Source organism: Neofelis nebulosa, chromosome 10 (assembly GCF_028018385.1).
Source record: "Neofelis nebulosa isolate mNeoNeb1 chromosome 10, mNeoNeb1.pri, whole genome shotgun sequence".
In the NCBI taxonomy this organism is placed as follows: Eukaryota; Metazoa; Chordata; class Mammalia; order Carnivora; family Felidae; genus Neofelis; species Neofelis nebulosa.
In genome coordinates this window covers 112,769,304-112,793,175 of record NC_080791.1, presented here as the reverse complement: position 1 = coordinate 112,793,175, position 23,872 = coordinate 112,769,304, and the positions used below count along the sequence as shown (strand labels likewise).

General features: G+C 60.4%; 1 protein-coding gene across 9 annotated transcripts in view; it reads left to right on the top strand.

Moving 5' to 3' along the window:
* The window catches only part of SHANK2 (SH3 and multiple ankyrin repeat domains 2), a 497,540-nt gene that overhangs the window by 98,277 nt on the left and 375,391 nt on the right, over positions 1-23,872 (top strand). For all 9 annotated transcript variants that reach the window (XM_058689981.1, XM_058689985.1, XM_058689980.1 and 6 more), the window contains exons 7-9: positions 7,480-7,631; positions 8,531-8,698; positions 17,520-17,636. In XM_058689981.1, coding sequence (XP_058545964.1) covers positions 7,480-7,631; positions 8,531-8,698; positions 17,520-17,636 — 437 coding nt within the window. The remainder of the gene's footprint in view (positions 1-7,479; positions 7,632-8,530; positions 8,699-17,519; positions 17,637-23,872) is intronic.

Below are 23,872 nucleotides of genomic sequence, written 5' to 3'. Positions count from 1 at the left end.
ACCCTATAGTACGTGGCCTTTTCACACTGGGTTCTTTCACTTGGTTAGATGTGTCTGTGTTTCCTCCGTAACATTACGGCGTGGGAGCTCACTTCCCTTTGGCGCTGAACGCGATCCCATTGTCTGGAGGGACCACAGCTTGTGTGTCCGCCACCTGCTGAGGGGCGTCTTGGCTGCCTCCGGGCTTTGGCAATTGTGAAAAAAGCTGCTATAAACATCCGGGTGCAGGTTTTTTTTTTTTTACCGTATGTAGGTATAACTAACAAAGAGCGAACACAGCAAGTTTTATTTTTAAAGGCCAAACAGAAGTACGTACGGCCTGCAGAAAGGGGGTGTAGTTAAGATACAAAGCGCCGAAGCAGAGGCCGCGTGCGGCCCCGAGACCCTGAGCAGGCAGTGCCTCCGGCCCCTCGCTGCGCCCCAGCCCCGCCACTCTGTCCCCAGCGTCTTCGGATTCCTCACGCGTGTCCGCACGCTAGGCGAGAAGCAGCTGTTCCGGTCGAGGGACGGGGAGAGTCCGGGGACGCGTGGCTGTGTGGGGTGCAGTCGAAGGGGCCTCTCCGGTCTCGGTGGGATGACGGTACCCACGGGGCGGGAGCGCTGGAGCGTCACCCGGCAGAGAGCATCACGTGCCCAAGGGCGATGCGTCATTTGCCGCGAGGTCTCCGGAAAGGCCCTGCCGTGTTAGCACCGCGGAAACTCGAGATGTGGTGTTCTCCTTGTTTTGGACCCACGGGGACGACTCAGAGTTGGCCATAGTGGGCTGCCTCCAGACAACAGCTCGTGTGACCAACTTGTCCCCGTTCTCCTGAAATGGCCCTGGTTTCCACACAGAAAGTCCCATGTTCGGGGTTCCCCCCCTGGTCCCAGACAAACTGGTACAGTCACCCTAGGGTGACAGGGCGCTTAATACCGCTGTGCTTACGTCACAGCCTGCTAAGCGTCCTGTGATGTGTCGAGGGTGTGGAAAGCCTCTTGCGCCTCAGTCCTCTTACGTCCCATGAAGCTGGCCTCTTTGTGCCCCAGTGTCCTCTGGGAGCCAAGGAGGCGGAGCCCAGGTTTAATTGCTCTGAGACCGCAGGGTCCCTGATGTCACCCCCGGGGGGGGAAGGAGTTGGGTCTCTCTTCTCACACGTGTGCCTGGCGGGACGCAGTCGGGCCTCCGGCTGGTGCAGAGGGTCCAGGGCTGGAGGGTCTGTGGTCGCTGAGCGAGCCCCCTCCCGTCCCCGGATGGGACCACGTGCTGCAGCACCGTCCCACGTGCTGATGCCACACCCTCACCCTCACCGGCTCTGACAACTGGAGCGGGTGTCCCCGCTGAGTTTGGCGACTTTTGCAAAGCCACTTGGCGAGCGGCAGGATCCGCTGAGAAGCAGACTTCTTCGCCCCGCCCTGCGCAGAGAGTAGAAAGCAGCAGGCTTCCTGAGGGCAGGAAACACGATGTTCAGACGCGGGCCGCGTCCCTGTGCTCGGGCTGTGCGGTTCTCTGGCGCTTCTGGGCCGTCCGCGGGGCCCCGAGGTTGGGGAAGTGGCCCTTCGGAATGAAGGATGCACAGGAGATAAATAAGTCTCCATGGAACCACCTGTCAATTAAAACAAGGTGGCCTGTGATCACAGCCATCCGTCGGTGCCCGTTGTAGTGGAAATTTTAATAAGTGACGGCCAAGGTGGTCTAAAGAATTAAAGCCTCGGCCGCCAGGGTCTGGGGGCTCATCTCCCGCTTTGGTTGGAACTGCTGGGACAACGCATGTGGTATTTTGAGCCCCAAGAAGGAAACAAAACGAGCACTTTGAACGAAAATGAGTTTAGTGCTTTTATTTCGCACTGCGCTCCCCAACTTGAAGGAAGCCCGGGTACCACGAGGGCGGGGTGTTGATAAAGCCAGAGACGTCTTTCGCCTCTTGAAACGTATTGAGAAGTAAAAGACTTCTCCTTGATCGAGTGGGTCTCGCCAGGCGCCTGTGGTGAGGTCCAATGGTGGAGCTAGTTTCCGGGCCAGTGATCGTAGCTCGTCAGCTTGTCGGGCTGGCGTGGATTGTCATCCGTGCCGACGTGTGCTCGGGTCCACCACGTGTCACCGCAGCCTGGCTCCTGGGAATCCCTACCCAGCTCCCACACGGCCCAGGTAGAAGGCTTCGCGGGCGTTCTGGATCCCTGTGCACTGAGCCGGGCCTCCTCCGAGCGCCGGCCTCGGGATCAGAAGAAACGCGTCGGACGTGGGTGGCGACCAGGGTCCGTAAGCGGCTGGCTCCCTGCAGCCGCTGAGTGAATCCTGGGATGAGGCCCTCCAGAAAGAACGGCAACGGGCAACGGGAGAGGGGCAGTTTGAGCAGACGCGCTCTGGAACCTCGTAGACGTCAGTCTGCAGGGGATCGGGGGCTGCGGATGAGGTCAGTGCCACCATGGAGGAGGTCCGGGTTATCTGGCTGGTCAGGCGCACTTCCTGGTACAAAGAGGGCCTGTCTTTAAATGGCAGCTCGGGCAGAACGGCCAGTGATGTCAGGGATTTGCTTACTTCCCCCTACCGCGTTTCAGCGAGGGCTACAGGTGACACGTCAAGGTGCTTGCAGTGAAGATGAAGGATATTAAGCAAGGAAGGAATTGGGTGGGGGCAGGACGAGGGCCCGCAGGGGGCGCTTGGCCCCGGGACACCCCCCAGGGCTGGCCGGGGGAGAGGAGGTCAGGCTGGGAACTCCTCACGGCGCCCCGTGACGCAAGGTGCACGTTCCTCAGGACGCCAGCCGGGGACAGGTCAGTGGCAGCGTTGTCCTAGCAGACCGTCACCTGCAGCACGGCCGTGAGCACGTGACTTATGCTAGAGCAGTGTCAGAGCTATAGGATCATTAGGAAGACAGCACAGAATGTTCCACCTGCTCCCCACGGCCCATTTCCCCTGACGATGGCTGTCGTACCTGAGCGGGGCACATTTTATCATTAACGAGCCAATGCTGATGTGCCGTTCGTAACCGCGGCGCATGCTGTCCTCTTATCTCATTAGCAGTTCCTTAATGTCCCTTTTCTGCCCCCGGAGCCCTCATGGAACTTCATTATCTTGCCTCCGTAGGCCCCTCTCGGTTGTGACGGTTTCTGGGGCTTTCCTTGTTTGTGCAGCGCTCGGCTCTTTTGGGGACTGGCCGGGTATTTTGGAGCACGCCCCCCCTCATTGGGGTTTGTCTGACGTTTATGTCATGATGAGACAGGGTTGTGGGTTTGGGCGGAGGACCCTTCCCGTCCCCGTCGCGTCCGGGCACGTGCTCCCCGCCTGTCCCGTCCCCGAGACGCTGACCTTGCTCACCTGGCTGAGGTCAGTGTCAGGTTCCCTGCTATGTGGTCACTCTTCATCCCCTTTATGGACCATCCTTTTCAGAAGGAAGCCACTAAGCACAGCCCACACCTGATGAGTGGGGAGTGAGGCTCTACCTTCTTGAGGACAGAGTTTCTGCACACGTGATGGGGAATTCTGCCCGGGAGGCTTCTCTTCCCGCCCCCCCCTCCACCCGCCTTCATTTATTTACTCTTACTAACATCTACTCTGTTGGTTCTATTGGGATGGACTGATGGGTATTTAATTTGTAATCTGGGCTATGACCCCGTGCTAGATTTCATCGTTGGGCTCCAGCTCTGGCCACTGACTCCCGTGTCCTTTTGACAGACCCCGTCCGTGTGGGTCGTTATTTTTTGGCCCCTTGCTCACTTCCTGGCACTAGAAGGCACCCCGGGCTCATCCTGTGTGCCTCCTGCCCAGACCTAGACCCCGCCAGTCCTGCGGGAGCCTGGTTTCTCTTCCTGGAGAATGGTCTTAGGAACCAAGATCTGGGTGCTGGGTGTGCTCGGTGCTGCTGGGGTGTCGTTGCTTCTGGGCCCTCAGATGACAGAACAACAAACTCCGTGTGTGTGTGTGTGTGTGTGTGTGTGTGTGTGTGTGTGTACTAACTCATGCATAAGTGCATACCTGCAGCCGGTTCTGTACGTAACTATCTGTGTCTGTATGGAGCTCACCGTGAGTCTCCAGCTCTGATCCCCGGCCACGTGGATCACCGCAGTCCTTTCCGTGGCTAAGCCGTAACCTCCCCGCTAACAGTGAGAAACCTGGCCGCCGCTCCCTGCCATCTGTCGATCTGATGGTTCAATCCCAGGGCCCGTGTAGACTGGTTTCAGAGTTGTTGACCTGCACCCCACGATGGAAGCAGCTTTAGGTGCCGACAGGGCACAGTGCTTACCCGGGTTCACTTGGCCTTTCATCTTGCAGACCGCCCCATCCTGGGTCCGCAGGCCGGCACTCGGTTCCCCCACTCCCTCCAGGGAGGCCGGTTCTTCCATTTGGCCTGCGGTCCGACTCTTTTCGTCACGTCCTGCATTCCGAACTGAGATCCCCAGGTCTCCGAGATGAGTTTTTAAACTTCCCTGAAAAAAATCTGCAAGCCTTGGGTTTCCCTCCCTGTGCTGTGAAGTTTATGATTGTGACAGATGTTTGGTCCTGGCATTCACGATTAGAGCGTCATATGGAACAGTCTCGTCACCGAAAACGGTCCTCTGTGTGTTTTGTTTTTTGTTTTGTTTTTTTTTTAAATTTTTTTTTCAACGTTTTTTATTTATTTTTGGGACAGAGAGAGACAGAGCATGAACGGGGGAGGGGCAGAGAGAGAGGGAGACACAGAATCGGAAACAGGCTCCAGGCTCCGAGCCATCAGCCCAGAGCCCGACGCGGGGCTCGAACTCACGGACCGCGAGATCGTGACCTGGCTGAAGTCGGACGCTTAACCGACTGCGCCACCCAGGCGCCCCACCTCTGTGTTTTTTTATCTACTCGCCCCTGCCCCTCTCCGCAGCCCCTGGAACCAGCGATCTGTTTACCTCTGCTATAGCTTCGTCTTTTCCAGAATGTCCTATAATTGGAATCCAGCAGGCTGGCTTTTTCAGACTGCCTTTTCTCATTTAGCAGGATGTGTTCAAGATTCAGCCACATTCTTCTGTGGCTTGATAGCGTGTCGAAGCATGGCTGTTTGTTTTGGAGCCAAAATGCTGCCAGGCTGCTTCCAGGTGAGATGGTATTATGTGTTCAAGACCATCGGAAAAGATTAGAGCGGTGTCTTCAGGGCCATTTTGAGGTTCCAAACTATTTATCGAAAGCGAAGAAATTGCAAAATGCACAAACCGAGGAGTATTTTCAGAGAATTACGGTGCAGGGGACCACCGGTCCCAAGCTCGTTAGAGGAGCGGCCACGTGGTGATCAATGGCACAGACAGTGCAAGCCCCCGAGGGTCACAGGTTTGCAGGTGAGGGGCGAGCGTCTTCTTGGGGCGGGGGGTCCTGTCTGCTCCAGGTGGGGTCTCGTCGGACGTCCCCTTCCTCAATGGTCTCTAAGCCGGGGGTCTCTCCTGACCTCCCCGGGGTGGGTCCTGGGCAGGTCTGAACGTGGCGAGTTATTCGAGGAGGGCTTCTGGAGCCCTTGCCACGAAACAGCGCGGTGTAAACTTAACATCTGCTTTGGAGCACCTAACTTGCGCATCGGCCTCGTGTGGAGAGCCAGATAAGAAAGAAGAATCCTAATCATTTTGAGGGTCGACCTTGCCCCAGACGTGCATCAGTCCTAAACGGACCTTAAACGCCAGGGGCCGGCTTCCTCAAGTTGCTGTAAGCAATTTGACTCTGGGGCACGTGGGTGGCTCAGTCTGTTAAACGTCCGACTCTTGATTTCAGCTCTGGTCACGCTCTCACGGTTTGTGGGGTTGAGCCTTGCATCGGGCTCTGCGCTGGCCGTGGAGCCTGCTTGGGGTCCTCTCTCTCCCTCCCTCTCTGCCCCCTCGCTCGAAAAAACTAAACGTTTTAAAAAATTGACTTTGAGGCTTTTCACGCCCTTCACCTGCCACCCAAGGAACCAAGACCTCCCTGGGGCCTTCCAACACTTGCGGCCAGGCCACGGCTGGGGCTGAGGGGAAGGCCCACGGGCTCCCTCTCCCCTCTCTGCTGGGCGGGGGTCTCTCCCCAAGCTTGCTTTGAATGCACGTCTCCCCATTTCCGCGTGTCTGCCCCCAGGTGGGAGACACTCGCCAGTCTCGACCCCCAGCGCCCCTCGCCGTGGGGATGTTCCCTGTGCAGGAAACATCCCCATCGTTGCTGCCCCAGAAAACTCCTCATTCGCACAAGATCCCTGCCTGAGAGGGTCTTTCTCGTAGGACCTCAGACCTGCGTGTGGTGGCACTCGTGTGCCTCGTCCGTGCTTGGGACGCACGGGGACACACGTGACCAAAGCGGGAGGTGTGCGGCGTCCCTTGGGAGAGGGCGTGTGGGCTGTGTGTCACATTCGCACACGGCCGCGTCCACGTACGCATGCTGGCCACCGGGAGAGGCTCAGCCCACCCGTGTCACCGTGGAAAATCCAGGCGCAGGGTGACTCCCACGGCGAGTTTAAACGGCGCTCGGCACAGTGCTCGTTTGGGGGTAAATTAGCCCGGGGATCAGCAGTAGATGGGGCAGGGGGGCCGCCCTGGGGACAGCGGGGATCGTGGCCGAGGTGCGGTCAGAAGGGAATTCAGCCCAGGTCAGATGCCCCGGTCCCTTTATTCTCAAAATGTGCTTCAAGTCCGAATGACTCCTCATCATCCCGTGCCGTGTGCGCCGTGTCCGGGTCTTGGGGACCTGCGTGCCGTCGCAGTGCCCTTGGCACTCTTCTGTAAGGTAAACGCCTCTCAGATGAACCGCATCATAACGGTGTGCCTTGCTCGGCCGTGGCGGTGGCGGGCACTCACCGAGAGGGGTGGAGAAGATGGGCTTAGACCAGATGTCGGCGTCCCCATCACAGCCGGCTACAGACTGGCCCAGAGTCAGCTGCACCGGGCGGGCGGTGGGGGACCCTTCCTGACCTTTGTCCCCAGGGGGGCGGGCTTCATCTTTCCTTCCCCGGGGCTTCCGCCCCAGCCCTCATGCCGGCCGTTTATCGAGCCGAGCCCCTGCCATTGCGACGGCTGTTCGGGTCTCTGCCTGCCCAGACCGCCACGGGGCACAGGCTCCACCCCTCACTTACAGCCGGGTCCTGGCGTCCACCAAGATGCCCGTAAACATCATGAAATTGAGGTGAAAGGCGGGCATCTGCCTTGCAGACCCTCAACTACAGCCCTGATGGGCCACTCCTCCCAAAAGGAAGCATCCGGATGGTGCTGTGGGATTCTGGGTACCCAGGGCAAGGGCAGCGGGCGGCTTCTCGGACCCCTAGCCCGCAAGGGGATCGTGGGGAAGCTCTGGCCCGCCCCCCGTGTTGACTTGCATATGACCCCAAACACCACCTCCGCTGTCCCCGGGGTCGCCGGAGCCATGCTGACTGACTGTGTGGATATCGGGGCTCACGGGCGGGTGGGAGCCGCGGTACCTCTGGGGTCACGTCCTCCAGCTCCCTTGTAGACTCTGAACTTGGCTTAGGGAGCCACGGGCCCTGGCTGTCTCCCAAGTGGTTCTGAACTGCGTGTGTTCGGGTCCCGTAGAGACCCCGCTGACCTTAGCCGCTCAGCTGGACGACCCCGCGGAGGTGATCAAGGCTCTCAGAAACGGCGGGGCTCACCTGGACTTCCGCGCCAGAGACGGGATGACGGCCCTGCACAAAGCCGCCCGAGCCAGGAACCAAGTGGCCCTGAAGGTACCTTCCGGGGCCATCTCGCATGGGGGACGCCTCCTTCCTGTCTGGTCTCCTGCCTGCACCAGGTGCCCTGTGTCCACCCCACCGCGGCCACCGGAACTGACCCTGAACTGTGTTCCCCCTGAGGTTAGAAAGCGTAGTCTGGGCCCCCCACGCTCTCTTCCTGGGAGTTTTAGAACTTGGTGTCTACAGAAGGTCCTCTGTCCCTCTGGTTCAGTCCGAGGCTTGTGTTTTCAGCCGGGAGGGGCAGCACTGGACGTCACCCACCCTGGGCGGCCGCAGACCCGGACTGCGGGCCGTGAGCCAGCCTCGTGGGCCGTGAAGCCCATCCGGGGTATGGGCCCAGCCCCCATCCTCCCCACTGCCCCGGCGGGGGGGCCTCCAGGAGCCCCAGCGGAGAGGCCCCGTCCACATCGGCTGCGCCTCGTCCGCTGGCTTCGTCTGAAACCCAGTGTTCATGACGGCGCTTCCTGGGCTTGCCCCCTCGGGGTGCACACTGAGATCGTTCCACGCTGTACTTCGGGTTGTATGCGCACTTTCTCTCTTTCTCGCAAAGGCCGCCCTCTCTTTGCTCTCTGCTGGTACGGGGGGGTCAGCAGGGCACAGGAGGTCTCTGAGTGCTGCAGGTGTGTGTCCGCACAGATGCGTGTCTGCACAGAGTCCCCTGAGCTCCCGGATGCTCGTCCTGCATGCCGGCACCACGTGCTAGTTCAGGGCCAGAAACCTTGCTGTCTCAAGCTGGCACCCACTGAATTCCGGGAAGCCTGGGAAGGGCGGGAACCAAGGGCCTGGTCAGCCTTGGCCGGGGGCAGAGTGTGACCCTCGTGCTTCTTTCTTGATTCACTTCCTGCCAAAGCAGTCACGAGACCAATGACCACATGTTTGGTGTTTATTTCTAGACCCTTTTGGAGCTTGGAGCGTCCCCGGATTACAAAGACAGCTATGGCCTCACACCCCTTTACCACACCGCGATCGTGGGGGGCGATCCCTACTGCTGCGAGCTCCTGCTCCACGAACACGCGGCCGTGTGCTGCCGGGACGAGAACGGCTGGCACGAGATCCACCAGGTACACGATTGCCGTCCACCTGTGTGACCCCTGACGACCCCCCTCGGTGGGGCGGGGCAGTAGCAGTCCACCCCCACCCTCCCAGTAGTTCGTTTGACCCTCACGGAGTTTCTGAGATATTTGAATTGGTCACCAGCAGTAAATTTCTATTTACCTAGAAATGCAATTTCTGACCTCTCTAGAGAAGCTGGAAGGTTAGGCCAGGCTCTTGCGTCTCTGTAAGGCGAGAGTCGTCTGGAGCTGTGGGCTCTCCGTGTGCCTAGCGTCTTGGGTGCCCCGATGGAGCATGGCACCAGGTGCTTTCCGAGCACAGGCCGCCCGGTGCCGTGCCCCTTTCCTTGCCCAGGGCACAAGTTTCCCTGATCCCCCCGGCGACCGTGGGGTCCGGGGTTGTGTCCGCTGCAGTCTCGTAAAGAAACAGAACCCGCCGTGGGACGCCCGGGTGGCTTAGTCGGTGAAGCATCCAACTCTTGGTCTCAGCTCAGGTCTTGATCTCAGGGTTGTGAGTTTAAGCCCCGTGTTGGGCTCCATGCTGGGCATGAAGCCTACTGAATAAAAAAAAAAAAAAAAAAAAAAAAAAAGAATTCCTCCTTGTGGGTCAGATAAAGAGTCTTTCATGGATCAAGGGCAAGGAGAGGAAAGTGTGTTCTCAGAAGCAGGGACAGCCGGGGTGGTGGAGGGGACTCTCCGAGCAGAGGAGGGTGGTCCGTGGGTCTGGGACAGCAGACGGAGAGTATCAGCCCCGGACGGCAGGGGGAAAGGGCCGGGGCACGGAGAGGCTCTGAGCTGTTCTCTGGACGCGCCGTGACTCTTATCACCTCCCAGGCTGCCTGTCGGTTTCCCTCAGCCACCGTGTGGCCCCACTTGCCCAGTCCGGGTGGGGTCATGCCCCGGACCCGCTGTGGTCAGAGGGCCAAGGAGTGCTGAGGTGTGGCAGGCGGGCCGGGGGGCACAGGCAGGTCCACCCCACTGGGCCTCCTGCGTGCTGTGTCCCCCCTGGCTCTTCAGCGTCCCCGCGGCCTGGGGAGACATCCGGTTCCCTCCCGCGGTGTGAGCAGGGCCCGCCGCCCCCTGGGGCCGTGAGAAGGCTCTAACGTGAGTCCCTGTGCTCATCCTGCCCTGTTCTCACTCTGGTCCCCGAGGCTGCACGTCTGGGTGCTTCCAGAGTCACTTCTTGGCCTGTCCCAACCCCCATAGGTCCTACCACCGTTCAGGCACAGCGAAGCCAACCCATCAGGAGTCGGCTGCCGTTGGAAAGATGGTGTGTTATTCACAGATCCGAGAGGAGGGGCAGGTGCGGGGGGCCGCACAGGAGGCACCAGGCTGGGTGGGGAAGCAGCGGGGGTGGGGGGTGAGGGGGAGTGAAACGGGGCCAAGAGCTTTCACCATGGTTCTGAGGGAAGAAGCGGATGGAACAGGACGAGCCGCCTGAGGCTTGGCTAGTTTGGGTAACTTCCGGGGCTCTGGCACACGGGGGCTGTCCCTGGCTGTCTGGGACCTGCCCCGAGCTGATCGGGACAGGTGGGTCATGGCCCTGAGGGTGGGAGCCCAGCCAGACAGGTGGGGGTGATGGCCCTGCGGGGCTCCTTTGCATTTGAGAGTCACCCTCGGGGCGACTCCTTTACTGTCAGAATGGACTTGCCCTGCGAGGGGCACACCTTCCAAAGCCAGCAAGGTAGGTGTCAGGGCACCAGAAATACAGAAGATGGGAGTGGGGAGTTGCTACGGCCTGACCCCGGCTGCAGGGCCCCAACTTGGCGGAGTTCTCCGAGCCGGGTTCTCGGCCCCCCTGCCCTCCACCGGCTGGAGGCCTCCCAGCTAGAGTCACTGTCCTCTCTGGTGCTTGTGGCAGTCTGGCCCCTGGCCTGTCTGTCTCACGCTGAGATGAAGGGTGAGCGTGTGCCTGGGGTCCTGCCGTCGCTGCCTGCAATGCCGGCTCCAGCCAGGATTTCTGGTCCCCAGAAACGTGTGCCGGGTCCCGTCCCTGAGACTCGAGCGTGGAGTCAGAGCGAGCAGGCACCGAAGCCACCGAACCCTCTTGGTCCCAGGGCCCCAGCCCCTGGCGCTGAGTTTGAGCTTGGAGGCCTGGGCTCCCAGGGCTGCTGTGTCCTGCTTCCTGCCATGCCCGGCAAGATCGTGTGCCGCTCTCCGGTGGTGGGTTTCTTGTTCACAACGTGCGGGAGGGCCGGGTCCTCACTGGAGGTCCCGGGTTATCCAGGGGAAGTGGCCCAAGACAAGTCCCTGCCTCCTGAGCCCTGCCGCCCTCGTGTGTCCCCGCCGTGACAGGCAGTGAGGGGTGGGTCCAAGGCGCTAAGCAGAGAACGGCCCACCGTGTGGTCCTCCGAGATTCTCACCACCGGTCGGCTCTGCCGCCGTCCTGATCTGCTTCCTTTGCCCCATCGCTCACGCCCTGGGGCAGCCCTAGGAGACACCCGCTGGCCTCCATTACTCAGAGGAGTTCACGGGCCCGGAGAGGGTGAATGACCCGCCCGAGGTCGCGGGGCCAGCAGCTGCCTGAGCCGAGTTTGCTCCTGGCTGTGCTCGCACTACCGCGTCCAGGCTTTCACAGAAGCCGCCCCTAACGCGACCGCGCATCCGCGGTCCGGAGAAGCACCTCGGAGTTCCGGGGTCTCGGGTTCTGCCTTAGAAGTCTGTCCCCGTGCCTCGCACCCTGGAGTGGGGACAGCCGTGTCCCAGCCGCCCGGCTCCGCGCCCTTCCGGGGATCCCGCGCGCCCACAGCCAGGCCAGCTCGCGGGGTCCTGTGGCGGTTCCGGCTGCTTCCCCGGCCAAGGCCAGGTGCTGAACAGCTTGGCGGAGCCCGCACCTGCGGACGCGGAGCCTAGGGACGCCCGCCCCCTGCAGGCCTAGTCTGGAAGTGTGCGTTTTTGTCCGCCGCTTGTCTGCACATTCTTTGTTCTTCGGGATTACTCTAACCGCTCAACACGGAGACGGTCAAAAAGTTCGAAGCCGCAGAGGGAAGAAAGCATAAAACACCCAGGTGCATTCCCACAACCCCAGAACATCGGGTTCCGACCTCCTGTGTGTCTCCCCCGCACCCTGGAGGGACCTGAGGACGGTGGGTCTGGTTGTGTCGGGACTCTAGGACATGTTATTGAGGCTGGGCGCTCTGGGGAGGGTGGCTGCCCCCAGGGAGGGGACAGCTGCGGGTGCAGGAGCCGCCCGTTCCCACGCTGGTGACTGCGATGTGGGGCTTCGCGCCCCCCCCCCCCCGGGTCTGGGGGATTCCCTTCCCGTACTGTCAGTCCAACTTAGTCCGGCCTCGAGTTAGCAGCCCCTCAACACTGCCTGGGTCGCCTGAGCAAGCGTCTTGCCCTCTCTGAGCGGGTTTGCTAATCTCTAGAATTGGCTTAGTGATCGTTCATGGAGAGAGCTCTCCAGTTAAAGGAAAAACTTCACGTGAAGCGCTGACTACAGTTACTTACAGGGGTAAGTGCACTGTCCTCTTGGCCACCATCATCTTTGCCCGGCCACGCCCCCGTCCCTGTCCTCCTTCCCGGACACCTCCGTGTCTTCCTCGCCTGGCCACGCCCCCGTCCCTGCCTTCCTTGCCTGGCCACGCCCCCGTCCCTGCCTTCCTCGCCTGGCCACGCCTCCATCACCATCTTCCTCGCCCGGCCCGGCCACGCCCCCGTCCCTGCCTTCCTAGCCCAGCCACGCCCCCATCGCCATCTTCCTTGCCTGGCCACGCCCCCATCACTCATCCTCACCCGGCCACGCCCCCATCGCAGTCCTTTTGGCCAGGCCACGCCCAACCGTGGTCACACACCCCCCCCCCCCCCCCCCCCCCCCCCCGCCCCAGGCCAGCATCATTACCTGGCTGTTGTCAGTAAGAAATAATATGCGACCCTCAGAGAGCACTTCACTGCTTTGCTCACAGGCCTTCCTATGGATGTCATTTGATTGCCTCAACAGTCCTTTAAAGGACCTTTTGTCACTCATCTTAATGTGTATTGGCCGCTGTTTATTATTCTAAGTTTTAAATTAGGAGTTTTAACCTGGAAGAAATGCAACAATTTATGGCCGCGGCTCCCCTCCCTCACCCGGCTCCCCCTGCTCCCCCACTCAGGTCCTTGGAGTTTTCCCTGAGCCCCCATGGCAAGGGGACTGGCCTTGGGGAGGTTCCGAGGGCGCTCATGGCACGGTGTAGTGCCTGGCCTGTTTGTGTGGGTGCTGCGTCCCCAGCTCCCAGCCACACGAGGGCAGGACCGGGGGTGCCTCGGCTCTGCACCTGTGCACCACACGTGCTCCTGAACGTGGGTTGGCTGAAGGAGTTAGCCTTCGGCTGGCATGGACTCTGGTCTTCCTTTAAGCTGGGGTTTCCCTGGTGCGCTGGGGACCCACCATGTCGGGGGAGCCTGGGGCTGACGGGAGCACAGGCGTGGACCGGGAACTCCCACGGGGAGTGGTCAGGTCCGACCGGAGCAGGTGGGAGGGCTTCACGCGCAGGGGAGCATCCAAGCCTGGCCCCGGTGATGGGCGGATACTGTCTCAGGCCAGGGAAGGTGGCGTCCCTGGCCTCACGGGGCGGGGGCGTCACAGGTGCGCCTAGAGACGGCATTTCCATGGCGCCTGCTTGGGCTGAGCACAGCACAGCCTGGGGCCGTCGGCATGGGGACCCCGGAACGGTGGTGGAGCCTATCCCTGGACGCAGGAGGCATCCGCACTGTCGCTCCAATCCAGCCCTCCGGCTCCAACCGCGCACCGCGAGCCGCCAAGTCCCCAGGGCCCCAGCGGTCGGAGCTGCAGGAAGGTGCCTCACCTTTGCTTTGGGGGTCTGCGACGTACTGACCTGGGGCGTCAGATCCGTATCCCGTGCCCCTACCCTGCCCAGCTGAGCCAGGATCCCGCTGGAGAAGTGATCAGGGCATCTTTTGCCGTGGGCCTCCGGGGGGACTGAATGATCGTCTTTCCAGCCAGCCTCGATCCTTGGGGCTGAGGGGGGGAGGAGGCGCCAGGAGGGGAGGGGATGGGTGAAGACCCCAGACCGAGATGGCAGGGGCACCACCTTCTCCCCTTAGCGAGAGCCTGCGTTCTCCTGGAATGACGTAGGTGAAGTCTCCAGAAGCGTCTAATGTCCAGACACCATGTTCTGGAAGGCACAGACCCTGTAGGGAAAGTGGGCAGGTGCCAGGATGTCGAAGCTCCTCTTTCCTTTTGGAGTCCTTAGCATGACACGTTTCCTGCGTCCTCATTTCAGGCTGGAACTTTCAGAGTGGTTGATCTGAACTGATCACACTGGTTGGTTAGGGCAGTCGTAACAAAGTCACGGACGAGGAAGCTCACACAGCAGACGCGTGTAGCCTCCCCGAGGTCCAGGCGTGGGCAGGGCCAGGCCGGGGCCTCCCGAGGCCTCTCTCCTTGTGTGTGGACGGCCGTCCTCTTCCTGTGTCCTCATGGGGTCGTCTCTGTGTGTGTGTCTGGGTCCTGATCCCCTCTTCTTACAAGGACCCTGGTCACACAGGATCAGGACCCACCCTGGAGACTGAGTGTCGTTACCTCAGTCACCTCTGCAAAGCCCCTGTCTTTAGACAAGGTCATGGTCTGGGGTGCTGGGGGGGTCAGGACTCCAACATAGGAATTTGGGAGGACATAGTTCAGCACGTTTTCTCCACTCCCCTTGGGGCAGGCAGCAAGGCCACAACTGGCCTTTGAAAGCCACAGAACGGAGGGCCAGGGGCAGCCAGTGGCTCGAGTCAGCAAGCCACGTTTGCTGGCGTTTGGGCGAGAGAGTGTCTGTGCACCGATGGGCACCTCAGTTCCCGACCAGGTGAGGGCTGAAGGGGTGCGAATGTTGTTTTCTGAGCATTTGGCGGTGATGTCCCCGGCTCACATTGTGAGCACGGGCTGTAGGAGAAATGCCTGAGCGTGGCGTGGTTGGAGGAATTTTATTGGTGGCACAGAACCGGCAGAGGCATTTGCTGCGCGTCTGCAATGCAGTGAACTCTGCATTGTTCCCACCGCATTGCAGGACCCCGGGGACGCCTCTCAGCCGGCTGCGCCTTTAGGGCTGTGGCTGCGTCACAGCAGGTGGCCAGCAGGTGGCAGTAAAGCGCTTGAAGGAAGGAGTGGCCTTTTCCCTAGTTTAACTGCAGATTGTGGGGTTGGCCAGTGATGGGGCGGGTGTTGGCGTGGCTGGGATGAACCCCACATCTCGTGGGGACACTTCTCCAGGTACGCATGCCCAGGAGTTTCGCAGGCAGTCGATGTGGGGTGGAGCCCCACACGCATGCGTTTCCCAGAAAGCGCCTGGTAAAAAATGGTTAAGATACAGGAGTGTGAAGTGCTTTCTTAGATGTCAGCTTTCTGGCCTCTGGCCTCCCTTTCAAGCTGCCTCTCGAAGGCCAGAAGCGACAACACCCTTTCCAAAAGAAAGCGGCGGGGGGCGGGGGCGGGGGACAGCTAGTGTAGCTTATCTCGGGGGAGCACAGATTTCTTCCTTTCCTGAGCTTCAAGGTCTTTGTGTCAAGCACGTACTGGTTTTTCTTTCTAAATTGTACAGGACTATTTTCGTTTCAAACATCTGGAAGAGATATAATCCCCATCCGCCCCGCCCCCCGACCATCCCTTGTACTGAAAGACTCCCCTCGGGGGGCCCCGACGGATTGCCTGCCATCTGGGAGGGTCCGTGGGACCCCTGTGATATCACAGGGCAGGCATTTGGGAGGTTGCCCCTCAGCTCGGGTGCAGAGGTCCGGGGTGTGCGTTGTGGCAGGAATACTTACCGTAGGGCCGGCATCGTGTTCCTGGCATTCACGTGTCGGGTGGCACGGGGTGACACTGCCCATCCCCGGCGACGTTAACTCTGACCGCCTGACCGGGTGGGGGGAGTCTGCCGAGCTCCTCTCTTTCCTTCGGTAATTAGAGTTTTGTGGGGTCTGTGAGGCTCCCACAAGTTCTTTCCCCCTCCCCCGTTCACCTGCCGGTGTTTCTCCCCTGCATCAACGATCACCATCGTGGCTGCTGACGGTGGTGGTGGGGGGCGGTTTCTGCTCCCATCCTCTGGGGACAGCTGATGAGCCAAGGCCCCTTTGACCTAAGGAACAGAGATCTCAACTCAGCCTGGTAGAAGAAATAAAAACTCTTCCCCGGCTTGGTGTCCTGGGAAGTTCGGGCATCGTTGCGGTTGAGGGGGGCTCTGTCACGGGCTGTGTGCGTGTCTGTCCTTGTCTCGTGTCTGGCCTCCCTCCCTCCCTTTCTCTCCCCGGTGCCCCTTCTCCTTCAGGGGGACCCCAGCAGCTGTAGGCTTCGGTGGGTTTTCCGCCAGCTGTCCCGGAAGAAAGGAAGCTTCTGACTGGTCTTCCGGCCTTGTTCCTCACGGGGCCCCCGCGTGCCCCCAGCTTGGGGCCGGTTGTCCAGGCCGGTGGGCTGTGCCCGTGGCAGTGGTGGGGCAGGGCAGGCCCCCCCCGACCTCTGAGAGCGCGGCGGGGGCCCCCCAGGAAGCGCAGGACGAGAGGGAGGGCAGGTCAGACACCCACATCCGGACAACGCTGCTTCGTGGATTAGTGACTTTGCTCCATGGGAAGCACAGCAGTGCGATGGGCGTTTCTCGGGTTTTCTGTTTAAGCTCCTCCGGGTCATAGGTCTGACGTCTTTCCTGTCATCTCCCACTCCTCGGTGAGGCACCGCCCTTTCTCGCAGACCGTGCACGGGGGCAGCCCCCCGGTCCGCCCAGTTATCCGGAATGCGCGACAGTGAGAGCTGCCCACCCCATCCTGGCCGGCCTGTGTCCTTCCCGCTGCGCGCCTCAGTGGCCACCCTCGGCGTAGCAAGTGCGGGTCGGGACCCGCTCCCTGGCCTTCCCGTCTCCCTTCCGGGTTGTCATGTCTCACGAGGACACTGGCTTTCGTGCCTTCGATGCTGCCCGTTGACGGCCACACGCTGGCCTTTCCCGGGGTGCCGGGAAAGTGCGGGTGGGTGGGGTGGGGGGCCGGTTGGATCTGACTGCCTGGCCCGACACCGCGTGGCGTACCCTGAACCCCCTGCGGGAGCTGGACGGCAGCGCCCTGGTCGCAGCGTGGGGTTCCCGGCTCCCTGTGAGTAGCAGGCGGGGGCCGGCCTGGCGCCAGGCATCGCGCAGGCCCTCTCGGGTCCCTTTTCCTACGTGATTCTCATGAAAGCCCTGTGTGGAGTGGGGTTTACATCTGCATGTGAAGACATAGGCTCATGGGGGAAAGTTCTGGAAAATGGAAGGTCCGTGACTTGGGCACAGATCTGTTTGACCCCAGAGCCCTGGTGGTTTGTGAATAGCACGTGTTACCTCCTTGAAGGGCTCAGGGAGGGAGAAGTCTCCCCATGGGGCTGCCTGGCCCCCGCTTCCAGAAAGCCCCTTAGTGGGTAGGTTACATTTTATAGCAGTAGTGGGGCTCCCTTCCCTGGACACAGCAGGGGCTGGACACACCCCTTCTGGCTGTTTTCACACCCACCGGGGGGGATGGGGTTTGGGTAAGCAAGGCCAGGGACGGAGCCTCCCGGTTTGCATTTTGGGGGGCCGGCCCCCAAGGCCAGGGGAGAGGTGCCCCGTGTGTCCCTGGGCTTCGGGCCCCCAGGCCTGAATGAAAGGGGCATCGGGGCCCTTCACAGACCTGCGGTCCCGGAGCCTGGGAGCCCGGCATACGTCCTCGTCCCGGCATGAGGTCCCCCACCCCGTACCCCGTCAGGGGTCTGGTGGGCCCCCGGAGGCTCAGGGCGCTGTGGGTGCCCGTGTGTTGGGGCCTGGACTGCGGTCGGCCACGCCGCGGCTGCCGGGGAGCTTGGGGAGTCGCGGCGGTTTTCTGACCGACGGCGGGGCTCTCGTTTCAGGCCTGCAGGTACGGCCACGTGCAGCACCTGGAACACCTGCTCTTCTACGGGGCGGACATGGCGGCCCAGAACGCCTCCGGGAACACGGCCCTGCACATCTGTGCCCTCTACAACCAGGTGAGTGGGCGTGCAAGCCGGGGCGGTGTCCGACTCGGCTCAGGGGCCACCACAGGGCCCCGCAGGCGGGCCCCAGACAACGCACATCTGTTCTCCCAGGCCTGGAGGCTGGAGGTCCCGGATCAGGGCGCGGGCAGATTTGGTTCCTAGTGAGAGCCCCTCCCGGCTGCAGACGGCCGTCTTCTGTCTGTGTCCTCACGCGGTGGGGAGAGATCAGTGCCCTCTGGTGTCTCCTCCAACAAGGGCGCTGTCCCGTCAGGACCCGGGCGTGGAACCCTCAGCGCCTCCTCGAGAGCCATTTCCAAAATCCCTCGCATCGGGGGTCGGGGCTTCACGTAGGAACGTGGGGAGACGCCTCCAGCCACAGCAAGGTGCGACCTTCACCTGCTTCTTTGAGGACGGTTACCCCGTTGTGGAAGAGAGGAAGCCAGGGCGCAGGGAAGCGAAGGGAGCGGACGCCCGGCCAGAGCCCTTTCCTAGGCTGTACGACCACACTGTCTGCCTTCCAGAACAGGCCTGGGGACCCCAGGGTGGCTTCTCTGCTGGGACGTGTGGGGGGCGGGGGACAGATGGGACCCGAGGAACGGGAGGGGTGCGGTGGATAGAGCCCCCGAGATGGTTCCGGGACCCATAGGACTCCCACAGGACCACGGTGCCACGGAGGCGAACCTTCCCACCGCTGCGTTACGAACAAGCTCCCGGTGGCTTTCTCTTTCTAACCTGGTAAAACGTATACGACAGAAACATCTGCGATTTTGACCATTTTTAACCGTGTGGCTCAGTGACGCTAACTACCTTCACGTTGCTATGCACCCAGCCCCCATCCGTCTCCGGGATTTTCCATTTTCCCAACTGAAACTCTGTCCCTTTAAGCACCAACTCCCCAGCCCCCCGCGCCCACCGTCTACCTTGGGTCTCTGTGCATCTGGCTCTGCTGGGGACCCCGTACCAGTGGAATCCTGCCCCATTTGTCCTTTTGCGTTGGTTCATTTCACCGAGCGGAGCGTTCTCAAGGTCCACCGGTGGCAGGGGGCAGAGCGTCCTTTTTCATGGCGCCATAGTATTTCATTGTGTGCAGGGACCACGGTTTGTTTGCCCGTTCATCCCTTGATGGGCACTTGGTGCCCACACCCCTTGCCGTTGTGAACAACGCTGCTGTGCACGTGGGCGTGCGGGCGTCTCTTCAAGGCACTGCTGTCCGTTCTTTAGGGGCTGAACCTCCGAGCGGAACCTCGATGTGAACAAAAGCACGCGCTCTTGTGTGTTAGACAGGAGACCACGGGAAGCCAGGGATGAGCTTGCCCGGCGTGCACTGAGGGGTGGGATACGACCCCTGCCTTTCAGGAGCGTGACTCCTAAATAGGACCGTGTGACACCCCGCTGGTCCCTCCAGGAGGCACCGTAGTGGCGCTGAAGACAGCGGAGATGCTCCCAGGGGCCGTGGAAGCGGCCGGGGCTTCTGGGAGGCGGCGGGTTGAAGACACGGCTTCTGTGCCCTGCACGGGGCTGGGAGGAGGGTCAGTGTCCTCGAGGCTCCAAGTCCAGATGACTCCTGGACACCAGTATCGAAGGTGTTCTCAGCTCCTCCTTCCTTTTCTTCTTTCTCTGACTTCAAGGAACGTTGACTCTGGAGGGTAGTGCGGTCTGGACACTATGCTGAGAGCTGAGCAGAACGTTGGGGGGCTCCACCAGCTGGAGGAACAGAGGGGAGATCTTCGGGGGGCCCCCAGGCAGTGGGCACTTTGCTCGTCTTCTCTGCCGTCAACGCCGTCTTCCCGGTGTGATGTCATCTTCCTGAGTGGAATCTTCGGCCTTTGTCTGCACCTGTGTCCTTTCGCCGGCCGTCCCTAGACTGGGCCCCTCCAGCCACTCTGAAGTCCCACTTGCTTCTAGCTCTTAAACGTCCCTAGATTCTCTGCCCTGGAAAACTCCTATGCGTCCTCCCAGACCCAACTCAGATATCCCGCCCTTGGTCAAGCCTTCTCTTGATGGGTCCCTGGCAACATTAGTCGTGTCGTTTTGTTCTGCGCCCTTGTTTGCAAGATAACCAGGGTGGACTTCCCAGGACCGGGCCGTGGTTATGCCTTGCCCGTTGGACCCCCTTGGACCCACCTTCTCAGAGGCATAAACTGCCATCTTTTAGGGTGTTTTCCTTGTCTGGCACAGCAGAGCGGCTCAGCCAGAGGAGGGTGGGGTGGGGTGGGGTTTCAGCTGCAGCCTCCTCCTCAATGGAATCGTATCGGCGGGATTTGCGTGCAGCTGGGTCGGTCGATGCCACACGGCATTTGGATGTCGGGACGGCTTTAGGAGCAGGGAGCTACCTCGCTGGGCTGCACCAGGGAAACGCACATTGTGAGGCTTGGCCGTGGCTGGCAAAACAGCTGTGCCAACATGTGCTTCTTAATTACTGCCTTAGAGGGGAAGAATTTTCCCCGGTAGATTTCAAGCATATTTTATCACGAATTAAAAAACAAAAACAAAAACAAAAAAAAAAACAGGAAAAATGTTTTCTGTCACTTGAAATAATTGTGGACAAGATGGTCTCTGAAGGTGCCGGTGGCATTTTATTAGGAAAGGCTAAAACATCTCACTTCTACTCTGACTTACAGAGGGCATCACTCTACCGGTCCCATACCCGTCCCTACCTCTCAGCTGACGGCTTCCGGAAGACCCTTACCTCAGGGGCCTGAGGAGGATTTTCCTCCCAGGTATTTTCTCGTAGGAGCAAACATTTTCTGTGAAGGGCCACTTAGTAAATATTTTCAGCTCTGTGGGCCGCACGGGCTTTGTCACGGCTACTCCCCCCCACCGCTGCGGTATGAACTTGGCAACGGGCGATGTATGGGTGGATGAGTGTGGCTCTGGCCGACCCAACTTGACTTGTAAGACCGGCAGGACAGGCTGAGTTGGGCCGTGGGCCGTATTTGCCAAGCCCGGGCCGGGAAGACTGCATCTACACCCTCCCCAGACATGCGTGTAGACGGACTCCCTGCTCCAGAGCTGAGCGACTTCCTCCCCGTGTGCCAGGGGGCCCCGTGGGTGAGAGCCGTGCCCTCTCCAGGGTCCTGAGATCAGCCCTTGGCCGCTCCTGCCTTCACATCCCGGCTCTGCAGCACGGGTCCAGATGCTGAGGTTCAGTCACCTGTTATGCATCGCATTGTCCCCGCTTGCATTACCTTCCAGGGGCTGTTGTGGAGGGTCACAGGCTCGGGGCTCGGTGGCCCCCAGCCCCTGGACACCATGTCCAGTTGGAAGTCAGCGGGTGCTCTGGGATCAAGCCTCGTGAATCCCTCGTTCCTTCCCTGGGGTGCCGGCGTGGCCTTTAATCTCCTCCTTCAGGCCCTCCCCTAACCATTGGGAGGGTCTGACTGAAGCAGCAAGAGGAGTGGTCCAGACGGCATCTCAGCGTGACTCAGAGAGATACAGCCCCGTAGCCACGTCCTCCAGGCACCTGTGATGAACTTCTAGGAGCAGCGGAGTCTCCTAGTCTTTGTCCCGCACGTACCTCCATTGGACTTGACCAGAGCCCCGTCCCCTCGTCTGTCACCACTGTGCCGAGCTCCTCCTTTCTACCCATGTGTGCTTCGCCTGTGGCACCAGGCCGGGCTCAGCGCAGGCCAGAGGAACCACTTTGCAACTTTAAGCAGAAGGGGGCGTCCAAGGAGCACATCCAGAGCACTCTGGGAAATCATAGACTGCTCCAGGGGTGGGGACACCGTGTCAGGAGGTCAGAATAGGCTGCGGGGAAAGGACTTAAGGAACAGCCACAGTGAAGTGAACTTTCGGAGCAGGGAGACATGGCAGTCTGGGCTCCATGTGGCCTAAACCGTGACCTTGCTGCGTTGTCTGGGGCACAGTCCTGTCTCTCTTGGGCTCTGAATTCCCCCTTTGGTAATGTAGGCACAATCCTCCCTAACTCCCAGGGTTGCTAAGAGACATAACAGACAGGTGGTATATCAGCCACACGGTGGATGCTGGGTAAATGGTGACTGTCATGGGGACGATGGGGATGATGGTGATGATGCTGGTAAAGGTGAAGGTGTTCGTGGTGACGACGGTGCCGAAAATGCTGGCTCTCGTGGCCAGAGGCCGATAGTCCCACCGCTGCTGCTAACTTGCCTTTTGCCAAGCCTCTGCCCGTGAACTCTGAAAGCATCCAGGTTTATGAATTTGATGTGTGTGTTTTATCAATTTTGGGCAGGCCTCGTCCGCACACTTCTAATAGAATACACTGCGATCAGAATATTCTCTTCTCTCATGAAATCAACTAACTGGGGCTTTGATTGGAAGCAGCAAATTGTGTCTAGCCTGCCAGGTCCCTCAGCCTCGTGCTGGCTTTCCTGGAGCCCCAGAGGGAGGCAGGCAGCCTGGTGTTTGTTTTTTGGGCTCCGATGATGAAGGAAGGGAGGGGGTCTTAAATCTCAGAGGTTACTGGGCCAGACCAATTTGTGTGGAGGAGGAGAAATAATCCTGCCTCTTATTCCGGCGGCAGCCGAGGTAGGAAGAGACGGGCTGCCATCTCTGTGCCCCTTCTGGTGTCAGTGGAGTGCCCGTCAGCATGGTGGCTGCCTCCACGGGGTCATCACAGGGTGGTCGTCCTCAGGGGCTCTGGGGGGGCTGTGTCTTGCTGAAGGAGGGCGTCCACAGGGACTTTCCATTTGTCTGTCTGTCTGTCTATCTATCTATCTATCTATCTGTATGTTTTTACTTACTTTTGGGGGAGAGAGAGAGAGACAGAGAGAGAGAGAGACAGAATGCGAGCTGGGGAAGGGCAGAGAGAGAGAGGGAGACACAGAATCCAAAGCAGCCCGACACAGGGCTTGAACTCACGAACTGAGATCATGACCTGAGCCGAAGTCGGACGCCCACCTGACTGAGCCACCCAGGCGCCCAGGGACTGTCCCTTTAGATCCCCCCAGTGAACCTGTGGTGGGTGCCATTGGTTGACATTGCCTTACAAGTGTCAGGAGATGGAACTTGGCCCAGGCAGCTCGGCTATGTAAGGGCAACGCTGGGCCCCCAACTTGCCCTGTATTTTGTCGCTGCCAGGCTGCGGGGACAGATTCCTGTGGCCCTTGGCCTGGTGGGGATGGGGCTCCCGGACACACGTCAGGCCACGGCACCGTGGGCCACAGCACGGTCAGGTGTGGTCTTTGGGGGGCCGCGTTCCAGCTGCTCTGGAGATTTCAATCTCCCGACTCATTGTACCTTTCTTTTCCCCTGACTACGTGCATGTTACCTCTCAGATTTCCGTCCAGCCACACAGGCTCGTTTCAAACTGGGGACGAGTCCCCGACTTACAGTTTAGGGTATTTGGCCAATCACATCTGTGACATTGACGGGGAGATCGCCTCCGTGCCATAGAGATGAAAACACGGGTGGGACTTGCAAATCCGGAATTCAATCCCTGGCTGTGGCCTTGAGGCCGTGGCCTTGACTGGGCGGTTTTGGGCAAACCCGTAACCGGCATCTCGCCGCCCTGTCCCGTCTCCTCTTTCGTCTGCCCGTTTGCTTGTGTGCGGACCCCGCTGACCTTCCCCGGGGGCTCCCTGGAGCTTCCTCACCTGCCCCTCCATCAGGTTTCCATCCCTCCTGCTCCGGCAGCTGGCCACCCCCATGTGCCGCACGGTGCTGTGACCCACGTTGTCTCCATGGTGACCCCAGGCAGACCTATCTGTGGCCTTTGGTACTTTCTAGAGAACACCTCTGCCCTGAGCTCTGGCGGTGGTGCCTCATAGAAAACACGTAGGTGGCTCCTCCCACCGTGTAAATAGCCCCCTTCTCTCCATGGCTTCCTGAAGTCCCGGCTGCCCTCCTGCTCCCCGCGGCCACTTCTGGCCCCAGGCAGCCTCAGCTCCCTGCTGCCCCTCCCGCCCTTGGCGGCTGATGTCTTTCCCCTGATGGCCGCCCCCGGCTGGTCATCCCCTCAGGCTTGCTTCTCTCTGATGCACTTTCCGTGGAAACCAGAGTGGCTTTGCACCGCGCACGTCTGCTGGTGTCCCTGTGATGGGAGGTCCCCTCACACAAACCCGAAGGCCCCTGCCCCTATGCACCTGTCACTTGTCACTTAGGCACCATCACCAGTCTCCTGCCCCTGTGCACCCGTCATCTGTCTCTGTCACCCACCCCTGTGCACCCATCTCCTGCCCCTGTGCACCCGTCACCTGACCCTGTGCACCTGTCACCTGCCCCTGTGTACCTGTCACCTGCTGTTGTGCACCTATCACCTGTCACCT